The sequence below is a fragment of the Stigmatopora argus genome, chromosome 4, assembly GCF_051989625.1.
Source record: "Stigmatopora argus isolate UIUO_Sarg chromosome 4, RoL_Sarg_1.0, whole genome shotgun sequence".
In the NCBI taxonomy this organism is placed as follows: Eukaryota; Metazoa; Chordata; class Actinopteri; order Syngnathiformes; family Syngnathidae; genus Stigmatopora; species Stigmatopora argus.
Window position 1 is genome coordinate 12,086,947 of NC_135390.1, and position 13,466 is coordinate 12,100,412.

General features: G+C 39.1%; 1 protein-coding gene, 1 long non-coding RNA gene and 1 other non-coding gene across 7 annotated transcripts in view; all 3 read left to right on the forward strand.

The window, feature by feature from the left end:
• Positions 1 to 3,085, forward strand: part of hdac9b (histone deacetylase 9b) — a 33,311-nt gene extending 30,226 nt beyond the window's left edge. For all 5 annotated transcript variants that reach the window (XM_077599361.1, XM_077599358.1, XM_077599357.1 and 2 more), the window contains one exon: positions 1,920 to 3,085. In XM_077599361.1, coding sequence (XP_077455487.1) covers positions 1,920 to 2,231 — 312 coding nt within the window. In that variant the 3' untranslated portion in view covers positions 2,232 to 3,085. The remainder of the gene's footprint in view (positions 1 to 1,919) is intronic.
• A 1,885-nt stretch (positions 3,086 to 4,970) lies between these two features.
• On the forward strand, positions 4,971 to 5,043 carry trnar-acg (transfer RNA arginine (anticodon ACG)). The gene has a single exon. It is a non-coding gene; the product is annotated as a tRNA-Arg (tRNA).
• Positions 5,044 to 10,019: 4,976 nt separating this feature from the next.
• Positions 10,020 to 13,466, forward strand: part of LOC144072567 (uncharacterized) — a 40,225-nt gene continuing 36,778 nt past the window's right edge. Inside the window, exons 1-2 of the long non-coding RNA XR_013299835.1 lie at positions 10,020 to 10,296; positions 12,158 to 12,254. This is a non-coding gene — a long non-coding RNA (uncharacterized LOC144072567). The remainder of the gene's footprint in view (positions 10,297 to 12,157; positions 12,255 to 13,466) is intronic.

Sequence of the window (13,466 nt, forward strand, 5' to 3'; positions counted from 1 at the left end):
GAGGTGACCGGCACTGTGAAAGGCGGCATTGTGTGAGCTGCACTGATGTGGCCAAAGACAGGAATAGGAAACCACTGAAGAGGAAATACAGAGCAAAACTAGCTGCCAGTTGATGTGTACAGCTAACAAATAGCAAGCATTTATCACTATCTTTATTTTCAAATACCGAGCAAGACATGGATCGCACTGATTTCCTTTAATAAAATCTGAAATGGCATTATTTCTTCTAACAGAAGATGCCATGTTATAGACCACTTTGCCGAAAATGATTTCAACTTCACCACCTTCATATAAAAAGGCCAATTGAACCATGTTCCTATCAAAATACCGACAGCTATAAACAGTTTCCTGCATTACATTAAAGGGAATTAAAGATAAGTCACAAAACAACTGCTTGTTTTCAAGCAATTCAGTTTTCTCCACTTTCTTGCTGACATAAAAGATCATTTTGCTTTAAATGATTTAAACGAAACATCATTATTTGAACATAGAAACGATAAAAACAAGGCTCTTATTTATGTGAATTTAAAGACCAGTTTTACTGACAACCAAGTCCAAGAAACAGCAATATGGCAATTAAGTTGTCACTATTATTGCACATTTGAACTCATCATTTAACTAAAGTTATGCATGCACAGCAGACTATAAGCTTTCAATGAATCAAATACTTACATAATAAGGTATTTCTTTTTATTTATTTTGCATTTTATGAATAGAATTTCCAATATTTCAAGATTTCATTAAGACAGAGGCCCCCTCCAAATAAACATTAGTGCAGTGGAGTCGATAAACATCTATGATCCTCCCGGAAATGTAAATACGTTCTGTGAAGATTCAATTAAGCTGATTTGATGTAAAAAGAAGTTTCCATGAGCATGCCAGGCTGGTCCAATGAGATCGTGGGCTAAAGCCACCTAAGGCAGAGGTTATAAATGGCCACTAATCAGGGATGAGCCCTTAGTGTTTACAGCCAGGGATCATTGAAACATTGCCCTAATTACTTTCCCAGTATACAAGCTTCTCAGGGACTGTTGTTTTTACACATCCTCTGGTGACTGCAACAGTAGGGGGCAGCAAAGGGAAATTTACAAGAGATTAGGCGTTTGGAAAAAGTCTGCACAATGTTTACAAAGGCTGAAGTAAAGAGGCTAATTCCTCTAAATAGAGAGATTTATAAAAAGATCTAACTACTGTGGATCAGTTGGTTAGTAGGCAGTTGTAGTGGTTGGGTGTAGAGCCCCCTTCTGGTGGAACTGTAATTGTGTGCCACCATGTAGTAAGTAAAAAGTGTATACATATATGCTGACTTTTTGGCCTTTTTTATTTCCAAATAAATGCTCCCATTTAAAATAATTGAAAATATACTGAGGTACCATTCTTTCTAGTGTAGTTCTTTTTTAGTCTAGAAAGAGGCTAACCATTGTAAAAAAAAAAAGTATATACTTGATGACAATTTGCCGTATTGATTCCACATCAGACAGCATTGTTCTAAGTTGCATTAAAATTTAGTTTTGGCTCTATTTTTATGCTCTCAATTATCCATTCAGCACCACAAAAATGTAAAACAGCCAAAGAATAACAAAACACTTTTAAGATGCTTACCAAGCTGAAATATCGCAAGGTTTTTGACACAGATTAAAGAGTTAAATAATTGACATTTGAGGCACCATTTTCCAAATTGTATACTTTTGATGCATTCCAGATTTCCACTTAGGTTGAGCTGCTCATACAATGCTTTTTGTTTCTTTTTTATGTATGCTTTATTACACTGGAACAATTTTGCTGCACAGTCGCAGAACTTAGTTTACACCCTCTGTTGCATTGAGTCTGAAATAGTATGTTGTTCCGTGAACATTCTCTGCATGAATAACTGCTTCCTGCGTCAAATTAAGTTGTCTTCTTCTCTATACGTTGGGCAGCTGCTATCCAAGTCCATCGAGCAGTTGCGTCAACCCAACGCACACCTGCAGGAGTCCGAGGAGGAGCAGGAGGAACTCCTCCGCCGGGAGCAGTTGGAGCGCATGCAGGAGGACAGACTGCCCCCCGGAGGAGTCATTCGGAAACTCACGCTCAGCGGCAACGGCTCCAGCGTCGAGCTCCCCGGCGCGCACTACGGGGTCATCAAGGTGAAGGAGGAGCCCCTGGATAGCGAGGACGAGATTTTAGAGGCGGAGAGGAGCGCCTATCTCCACCAGGTCAAAGGGAGGCTGGTGATAAGAGCCATGATCTGAGGATTACGGGGAGCCGGTCACACACTCCAACATTCACATGCCCTTAGTGTACACGCAGCACTGTAAGGCCCTTCCTTGTCGTAAGAAATGATCGCTTTTTCCACTCCGTGGCTGGCCTGCTCATCAATCTCTTTGAGATCTCTCCAGCCGTGATCCTCATGTACTAAATACTGTACGTAGGTTACATTGTTATGTATATAATACCAAGACAAACGAGCTGCTTACGGTCGTTTGGAGACTGCTCGACAGACAGAAGATGATGAACATGTACACTATAACTGTGGATTTAGAGTCATAGTGTATCTCTAGGGGACAGGTCAAACAGGTGCACGGTGTGGACGAGCCAACCCACGCTCCCTTTGTGCACATTCTCACCACTGAATGCTCCTCAGCACTGAATACGATCGTGAATCTTTGCCGTGTGTTTAAGGGGGGGAGAGAAGAAGAACCCTATACTTACTCTGTTATTGTGGAAAATCTACATTGATGTTCCATTTTAAAGATTGAACATCTGTCTTAGAGAGAATGTACATTTTAAATGCTGACGCAAGACGTTGGCCCGTGTTGACTGATGACGATTGAAGACGGGCCACTGCTCGGATTCCAGTTCTTACGATAAAGCACCAACCCTCCAAACACACACACACACACACACACATATATACCCCCAACTTGCTTGCACATGCATCACCAACACTCATGCTCTTTCACATGCTGTCTCCGTCTGGTCCCAGTGTTAGCTGAGCTCTCCTCCCTGCGGGTCCAAATCAAAACGCTCCTGCCCAGCTTTCAGCAGAAGAGTCAAAGCGAGAGAGAAGGAGAGAGAGAGACAGAAAGAGAGAGAGAGAAAGTGAGAGGGAAAGAGAGAGAAAGAGAGAGAGAGAGAGAGGGCCGGGCAGGAAATGCCTTCTAGAAGCCAGGAGTTGCAGTGATTCATGTGTGTAGGAATGTTTGCGAGAGGAGGACCTTGGCTTGGACTAAGTAAGGAGACCAAGGGGCCAGGCTTCACAATTGATTTACTGTCAAGGCGAATTACAAAGTGAGTGGAGATACGGCCAAGGGAGTCCTATATATGGGAGATGGCTTCCTCTCTTTTCCCCAGTGGCATGCTTACCTCAACATACAGGTTTGATGTAACGCATAAAAAAAAGAACACGGGCTGGGACCTTGACTTTCTTCATTTGGTCCTATTTTCCTTCAAAGTGCCCATTGCAACATGTATAGTCCGTCTTAAAAGTGATCAGTCCAATGTACTGGATAGTCGTGAACCGTCCCGTTCCAACGTGTAAATCTGCTCGTGAGAGTCTGTGTTTGGATCCACGTGAGCTGTCTGTCTTATGAACTGTACAAGTCACTTTGTCCAAGTTTTAATGTGCTAGGTTAAGTAAACACCATCAGAACAATGTGAGTCCTTTTCTCTTGCCTCTTTGATTTAATTGTGATGAGAAGAACCCCCTGGGTGTGGAATATCAAAATGGGGGGGAGGCGTATGCTTTTTTTTTCTTCATTCGATCTTTTTTCTTTTGGCCTTGTGTGACGCACTTTTTTTAAATCAAATAAAGTCAATTTACCCTGTTTCCATGTTCTTGTAGATTTATTTCATTTGTCTGACTTACACTTGAAACATCACAGTTTCAATACTCACCAAAATAGTGAGCAAGTGCCCTTGAGCGATAAACTGCTCCAATTTACAAGCAATCCGCTCACTCTGACATGTTATTCAGAAAAGGAGTCGACCTCTGCAGTTGACCACAATATGTCACATGATGTAATTTCCAAACTATTTCTTCCCATGTTACAGAAATGCAATAAGTTCCAGGCACAAATGGTGGCCATCATAAAACATTTATTAAGTGTAAACTGTAAATGTTTGAAGTAGCATTTTTATCATCTGTCATACAAGTAAAAACGAAATTGTCACCTGACCCTTTAAACAGACAAACCAAAAAAGGTGTTTGAGAGCAGTATTATTATAACTATTGACTTTTTTGTATAGATTCTGAAACTGGACAAAAAATTCAAGTGGACATTTGCTCAATGAAATTAACATATAATTTCAATATAATTAAGAAAGACCATAACCTGAGGGAATGTTTGACATCAAACCGCTCAGCTTGCAACAAAAAAAAACACAGAAACTCGGCACAAAAAAATCTGATGTTGCCTCAGCAACATTGTATATAGTTTACAAAAATGACAGCATTACAGCCACGACTTTGGAAGCTGTCCAGCAAATATCTTTCATATTTGACACAAACCTTCTCAAATGGTCTTTTCCCACACTAATGCAGGTCTTCTTTTCCCCAGGTATCTTTATAAAGCCTTTACTAGGGGCTTAAGAACCTCTTCTAATGCGCCGTTTGAAGTGAATGCGCAGGGCAGATTGTGACAGCACAAGTCCATTCAAGATAAGATGAACTGATGTATGACTTACTCTTCAACACGGCTTAGGCGATTTCACAGCCCGTTTAGTGAGTGCTGCTGCTGGCCTCAGATGCTAGGTAAGAGCCTACGAGGCCAACATTGCCTCCTGAGAGTTTGATCAGGAAATGAGTTTCTTTACTAACTAGGGATGTCCCAATCATATATTTTTGCATGAAAATCCGAGTGACCAAATTTTGAGAATTTGCCAATACCGAGTCCAGATCTGATAACGAGGAAATGTAGGAGGGCCGGGAATAGTAGCAGATGCATATATGTGTATTTGTTTTTTAACTTAAACAGAGCGTCATCAACATCGGGCTAGTGGCGCAATGGATAACGCGTCTGACTACGGATCAGAAGATTCTAGGTTCGACTCCTGGCTAGCTCGTAATCTTTCGCCATTTTTGTCATACGCAGCTGTGTATGATGACAATAAAACCTTTTGATTTGATTTAGTAATTGTTAAATAACAGTGATTACAACAAAGGAACAGCAACAACAAAAATCGGCTGTCAGCAAAATGTATTCTACACCTCTTGCCTTTAATGTCAGCTAATGAGTTAATACATTAAACTGTAAACAAATACATTTTAAAATCTTGTTCTGAAATTTACGTGATCAGATCGCTAATTTTAAATATATTAGTTTGTATACACTTTGTACCCGGACCACCCTTGATGATGAGAACTTTTCTTGGTAAAAATATTACTATTTAAACACACTCTTGACAAAGCAAGCTGGCCAGACCAGGCAGCAATAAATACAAGTTCAAAAATCGTGCAAAACTAGCACTCAGAGAGAAAAATAAACTGTATTCCTTTTAGAGTTTTGATTTTGTCATGCTGACATGAATCAAAACTAATAGCTTCGACCGCACACGTCAGGCTTGCTTCCTAATGTTCTATACGTGACGTATGCTTGCCTTTGAAGCCATCCGTAGGGGACGATGTTGCAGAGTGTTGAATTCAAGAAGGTTTCAGCATTTTGGCCCCTTCACACTTCCATCACGACCAATTGGACTGATGACCCACAGCCGCAACGTAGTTGTTTTGCGGCCGTCATCGGAGACGACTGATTGATTGACTCCAAAAATGAATTCAGTACGCTCAAAAGACAGACGTGGAATGTTTCTCTGGGCCCCAAGGACCACAGGGTTAGAGATTGGCTCCAGTGCAGCCTACAATTCAAGCTTTATGCCGCAGAATGACAGTTCTCTCATTTGCAAACGACAAATCTAGTAAAGAATTATTCAAGATTTGCAGCGTAGGCTGCATCACTAACACCCGGTCACCCATTGGTCTTTGATGCAAGCAATAAACTCTGTGCACATTGTATATTTTTTATGTAACGAGGCAGGACACATGCCAAAGTAAAGACCACTGAAGCATACATCTACTTTAAGTCCACGCTAAAAACACAAACCGAACCAGATAGAAATAACGTTACACACCTATTTGGGCGAGTATACACAATTAACCTAAACATCTCGTTGGTCTGTTTGGATGATTGACATTGTTGAGATGAATTTTTTCTCAGCCAATTAGTGCCTATTTTTCCCCATGTGTGCAAGAGGATAAAGATTTTAGCTGCATGTTCTCCCATTGGACCTTAGTTTCATTCTTTTTATCAAACAGGGCTGGTTAGACATTTGGAATTTGCTGTACATTTAAGATTTAATGAATAATTATGCATCCTTTCATTGTTTATAACGTTTGCCCTGTAATCATGATTTGGATGGAGACGCTCCCCTCAGATATTCATAAAAAATTGTGAATTATTATTTTTTAATACGTTATTCTTTCAAAATATACATAGAGTACGTTGATTGTCAATCATACGCAGACTATAAAAGAGATTGATGTTTCGTTATGACTACAGCATCCACAGAAGATAAACAGCATTCACCACCTACACATTCTGGTCTTCCACAATAGTGACTCAAATCTGTACATGCTGAGAGTTTACTTCACATGTGAGGGCACCCTTATAATTTAGAGATAAATCAGTAAAGACATTTATTCAGTGAAACCCTATTCTGCCAACTCCTGCCCACCAATGTTGAGCATGACAGACAGCTTAAAGCAGCAAAGGAAATTTTCCAGCTTTCTAGCGGGCGCCTTGAGATTTGCATGAATCTGGCATCTAGTGGTACAACGTGGTGTTTTTCTTTCCATGTGCACTTAAACCGTGCTCGAGACTTGGGACAGTGCAGAATTGACAACTAGAAGCGAAGAGTCTTTTGTGTCCTGACGTGTAAAATAGAGAGAAAAAGCAGGGAGGTGGTCTGATGTCAGATGGGTGTGCTGCTGAAAGCTGACGGAATCTTTGTGGCTTGTGATGCACTGGCTTGTTGAAAGGCCAGCGTTTTGTTCTTTACGGGCTGCCATTTGCCATTAAATCATAAACCTCACAAGATTTATTCAGTGGAGGCTGCATCTGCTGTAAAATGTGGAAATGGACTTTAGCAAACTCTTTGAAGTATTTCACTTTCATATCTGGAATGAACAAGAAAAGCAAGTATTCGGGGGATACAGCATGCAGATTAGGAAGGGTAGCTAATGAAAACGTGACCATTTGAGTGGAGAAGTGGAGAGCTGAAGAAGGAAATCTACGGCGCATAAGAGTATAGCCATAGAGAATGATTTCCAAACTTGTTTTTTGTATTTGCATCCATTGGTTTTTCTGACAACAGCCTTCAGAAAAAAAATTGGACACCACAGCTCTTTTACTTTATCAATTCAAGCTTTTTGGTCAAGGACCCTCAATAACTTTAAAGCAGGAGACCTAAATGAGTGTTAAAACTGAGAAGTGCAACAGCATGTATTCTGAACTCAAGCTTCGTGTGCGGACCATTTTCAATGATATTTTGTCATTTGTTGTGACATATGGGCAGCCGGCCGCAGTTGGCCCACGGACCGTAGTTTAGACACCTTGTCAATGGGGGAATAAGGTGAGATGAATGGAAACAAAAGTAGTATTTTTTAATGGTGATATTTAGTATATGTAGTATAAATAGATTAAATATAGAAAAATATATAAACAAAGCAGGAAAATCTTATAATTCTCAGTAGACTTTAAACACCCTTTTAAGAGCAGAGAAAGAGATCCATAACTTTTCCTCCTGTCCACTCAGATAAACCACTGATGACCCCTTGGAGATAACGTTTATAATACTGTCAGTCTCCTTGACTAGTGTCAACCTTACTGTTATCTTAGCCTCTTAAGGATTAATACACCTTTTCAAGTTTAATGAGATAAGAGACTGGGGGAGTTTTCCCTGCTGTGTTCAAAGACTGTCCGGCTTTAGGAACCGCTTTGAGTCGGCCACTGATTGACCCGAGTGATAGTGAGGAATCTTGCGATGCAACCTCACTAAAGAGTGATAGGGGAGGACAAACTTGGACTCTCCTGTCTGTGAGAATCACCATCACCACATCTTTGGCGTCAACAAGGTTGTCCTCTCTTTACTTTGATTGCCCGGACAAGGCACTTTTATATGCCTTTACCTCCCTAACACCGTCCGGTTCTGAGACCATAAAAGTAGTCTCCCGCTCTCCAAATGGTTGGACAAGCTGTGCTTGTAAGTGTTGCCTGACTGTTCTGCTGGCTGAAATGACATCCTGAGGGCTTGGAAGAAACAAGATTTCTTCTGCCACTCCACGCCAATAGACCATCAGGGGGTCCCACTCGGAGCTACTCATTTTGCCAGCTGCGGGTTGTGACTGGGAACCGTTGGGGTTTCTCTAGTACTTTTTACGGGATGTGGCTCTTAAAATGCAGCAAAATGAACCCATGTTGTTGTCTCAAGGTTCTCTTTTTAAAACACTTTTGGAATACCACAGCTGGCTTACTCCTGACCTCCTAATGTTTTTTTCTTCAATTCCAGTGTAACCAACAGTACAATTAGTCTTTGAAAGTTTTTCACTCAGATAAACTACGGCAGAATTGAGGGAAAAAAACATATAAACACTCCTTTTGTTTGCACATAAGATTATACCTTAACTATACTTTTCTTCAATGGGTAATCATTTTCTCATCATTTTGTTTTTTGATTGATTTTACATTCCAAAAGGTACAATCTAAACCCAATAACTTTTAGTGTTTTAGTACTACTCCCTTACAATCAGTCACATTACCACCGTAGCAACTGTGACGATGTAATAATTCAGAGATTTAAGGGCTGTCTCTTCATCACTGGAAGTTACAAATTGAAGATGCAAAATTTTAAAATAACACAACATCCATGGAAGTTGATTGCATGTCACGCTACATGCGATGTATAATATGTTGAACATCTCAGGGCAACATCTGTGTGCATACAGGAGACACATTTTGCTAAAACTCTTTAGTGCGTTGCTGATGCTGAGAAATCAAGGCTTTAAGCTCCATTTTAGTTGCTGCCTACATGTTGCAAATTTAAGTCAAATGCACTGCTGTGCACATTAAGTCTGATATGTCTGTGATGGGTGGCCTGGTGTTCTAATTTTCTTCTTTTTGAAAAATGTAAGCAATTTGATCTCTAACTACTGATTTGATCCAGCTAGTGGCTATAATGGCTGTACACAAGAGTGTCATAAGGAAACGTCTCTGAGAAGACATAATATAATAATAACAAATGGTAGACTCTCTGGCCACTGGCTAATACTTGGACAATGATAAAGTGAGTAATAATGTTAGCATACTTTATTACCCAGAAGGACTATTTATAATAAATTCCATCATCTTTCCACAGCAATGTTTTGTAGCCATGAAATGCAAAACGGTCCTAATTTTAATAAATTAGTTGTTAATAAGATAAAATAAAGCAAACAAATAAAAAACAGTGTGTTGCCTGAGACAAAAAAATAAATTAAAGTAATTGATATACATAGATGAAGATAAATGTCTCATTCACAGATGTTCTCACTTGTTGGTCATTTTGTGTTAGTGTCATTTAATCAAAATATAAATAAAATAAAATTTCGGTCAATAGTGCATGCAGCTTACTTGTAATATTTATAGACTGCTTAAATTATAAACAGCTTAGTTTGTTGTAAATGCCAGTAATGTCGTAATGCGAATGTAAGAGTATTTATAACATTCTCAAAACCCAGCCTGACTCCAATCCACGCAAATACGTTTTTCTATATAGAAACCCGTTTGTAAATCGCTTTAAAAAAAAATAAAAAATCTGAAAATTAAGCGTATTTAATTGAATTGAGAAAAGCATTGGCCTTTGCTCTGCCGTCTTAGAGCCTGCCGCCTGAGAACAACTCTGACCTAAGATGGATGCTAGTTTGCCGACTCTGCCTTGAGACCTCTAGCTTTACATCTGATATCTACAATGCGCATGCCATTGCTGTCTATTTAAATTGTGCGCCACGTTTGAATGTTGTTAGGCGTACTCGAATGTTCCCCAGCATAATCTTTATACAATCCTGGACTGATTAAACCAAAATCGAATGTTTGAGGTGAATGTCATGGGTGGAGGAAAAATGACAAACACCAAAAACCTTATCTAAACTGTAGATTAATAATAGAGACCATTTTTGTGAGGGATTTACTTTTGCCATCCTGAGCCTGAGCAGGTGCAATTCATCATTGGGAAAACGAAAGCACTACCATTTCTGATCTTCAGTCAAACAAGAGGATGTTGCAACAGGTCAGTAATTTAAAACACAAACAAATAAACAACAAAATATCTTCAGAAGACAAAAATATAGTTTTAATGAGGGACCCAGTGACGGCCGAGTGGTTAGCGCATCGCAGTTCTGGGGTTGGGGGTTCGATCCCAGGTCGGTCCTCACTGTGTGGAGTTTGCATGTTCTCCCCGGGCGTGCGTGGATTTTCTCCCGGTACTCCAGTTTCCTCCCACATCCCCCAAAAAACATGCGGGGTAGGCTGTTTAAACACTCTAAATTGTCCATAGGTGTGAGCTTGAATTGTTGTCAGTCTCCTTGTCACCCCCGATTGGCTGGCCACCAATTCAGGTGTACCCCGCCTGGTGCCTGTAGTTAGCTGGGATAGGCTCTGGCACCCTCTGCACCTCTTGTGAGTATAATATACTTTATGCCAAAATTCAAGAAATTCCAACATACCTTTTCATTATACAGAGATAAACATTTCTTAAACACTTGTTGTTTCCCATTGTTTATTGAGTTATATTTACCATATATACGGTCATCATTCCCTAATTAGTATCCCTCTCAAAGGAATGATGTACGTAGTCCTGTAATTTTTATAATGTAAGATGCACCTAGTAAGTTTTATGAGAAAATGTTATCTGCTAATATACGTTATTAGTTGCACTGGACTATAAATTGCAGATTACAAATTAGGTGAAAAAAGTTGCCATTTATAGTCCTAAAATTACGGTAATAGTTCTTTTTTTCTGTAAGGTCAGTTGTTTGTATTGCTGAATTTCAATGTGATCTTTAGCTTCATAAAAAGACAGTTATTTGCTTCTGTGCATATTTAGTCCTGAATTTATAATTAATATTCAGTATGTATTGATACTTGCCAAGAAACTGTGTTTAATGGTCCCTAGGTATAGAAAAAGTGAAGCGACACCTCAACTAATCATTGAGATGAGTAATAGCTAATAGTTGTATTTTGCTATTTTTGTAAAACTTTGGCATAGCAAGCCGGGTTTTTTTCTTTCTAACGTATATATGTAGTGCTGATGTGAACATAACCACACTAAAATTATCAATATGAAATCCAAAAACCAGAAGTCATATTTGTTGCTTGGACAGCTTCAATCATTGATTCCAAATCTTAAATGTTACCAAAGTTTAGACTCCAATCCTGAGTAACTGTAATATGGTTTTAGCATTGCAGAAACCAATAGATGCATAAATGTGCCCTTGAGAGTTACTGTATAATCCACACAGCCTATAATTAGGAGTAAACTATACAATTTCCTGTTTGGCGTAAACAGTAGGGTGACAGATCCACATTGCTACATAGCAGTTTTGATGGAGCAACTTCTCAGGGAAGGTTGTTGTTGGCTTTCCTTAACATAGACGACAATAGTAATGTAAAAGTTTGTTTCCGTATTTCCCCACAAGAAGGGCACACTTGCCCATGCCGGACGGTATGACTGAGTATTTCATTGCACAAACAGACAAATCATCCCAAGTACAAATAAGTATGTATATTAATTTAACTATTGTTAGTGAACTGAGTTCAATGACAGATCAACTCTCTCTCCCAAGTCGCGTGGCCTCGTGTTAATGCGCCACAAACAGGGCTGCAATGTACCAAGAGTGGAAGTGGGAACTTGTTACACAAAGTAAGTCAGCACACTTAATTTGTGTGATTTTCCTCTCATTTCTCTTTGTCATAAACCTCCACGGCATCATTATATTTACACTATTTATTATGCGTAATTAATTGCTGTCACTCTATGGGCCTGTGAGCAGTAACAATTCCATACTCCCACTAGAGTTGTAAATTGGAAAAGGCGTTCTAACCACCGTTTGACATTTACATCAATAATTGTGTTTTCTTTTTCCCCCCAGATTCAGATTTGTGTGTGAAAACAACACACCCCAAAACTTTGAGTCAACAACAAAGCAATCCTCTGAGACAGTCAAGCATCAATGTGACCATTTAAAGGTAAACTTTTTAGCAAATTAAGTTTTTTGGATTTACAGTAATAAATGGAACTGATAAGATAAATTCCAAATATTTTTTGAACATTATACTATTGTGCAATAGGGGTGGTAATCATAAATTTCATGATGATACAATATGATATTCATAATTAATGATGCTTTATTTTTCATTATTACTGGGTGTTCAGCGATTCAATTTTATTCATGGGCTTTTGATCCATTTTATACAATATTATGTGCTCATTTATAAAATTAGTTACATTTTACATATAGCATTAAAAGTAGAAAATGTTTTGAGAATTTATTGCTCAAACATTTAAGACGTTTGAATGACAGCTATTCCCCCTGAAAGATGATAATGTCGATTGATGTTCTGCATTTCCATTGATTTCGGTTTGATGTTGCTTAACTAATAATTTGTTACACTCCTGTGTTTGCCCTTATAAAATTCTGTTTGAAGCCCTAAAATTTTAAATTAAGAGCCTGGTGAAAGTAGTTTGCTGACCAATATGTCTGAATGTAAGTGTGAATGATTTGGTTGGATTTTTGTGTATACCGTGTGATTGCTGGGCGATTAGTTCAGGGTGTACACAGCATGACAATAGTGCGAAATGAAAAGGTAGTATAAAAACATGCAGATATAAAGGACACCAGATTCAAATGCTTTCAAATGGTTCCTCTGCTAATTGTGTGTGTGAATGTATAAACCTACTGAGTTGAAAAAATACCTGATACAGAGCTGGTACAAGTTTTGTAAATAGAAAATGTACTTTATTTTGTAAATAAGAATCTGTAGTCATGCAGGGTTTTGTGAAGCATGTTGAAGTTTCTGCTAAATTCATCCATGCAAAGAGTTGTCTGAAGTCAAGCAGACTTTGACTGATGCCGTCCACTTTCCACATCAGAGTTCACAGAACATTAAGTGCAGGAAACACTGTGTTGTAACTTCTATTTTTTAACATGCTGTAGTGTCCGTCAATGAAACCCAGAGCGGCTATAGAGTGACGCCACCGCGGACCTCTGATGCCACATTTTGTGCCGACTTAAAAGAGCACCGGGAGAGTTAAGCGGGTCTGCTTTCCATAAAGACGTGGTGTCCTGAGAGGCAGCTCCACTTCATAATCATAAATTGTTCACTTAGAAGTCAGAAATGCTGCTCCGTACCAGCATACCAAAGACATTTTGATTATCAAGACAAATTAAGTAGTGGCCA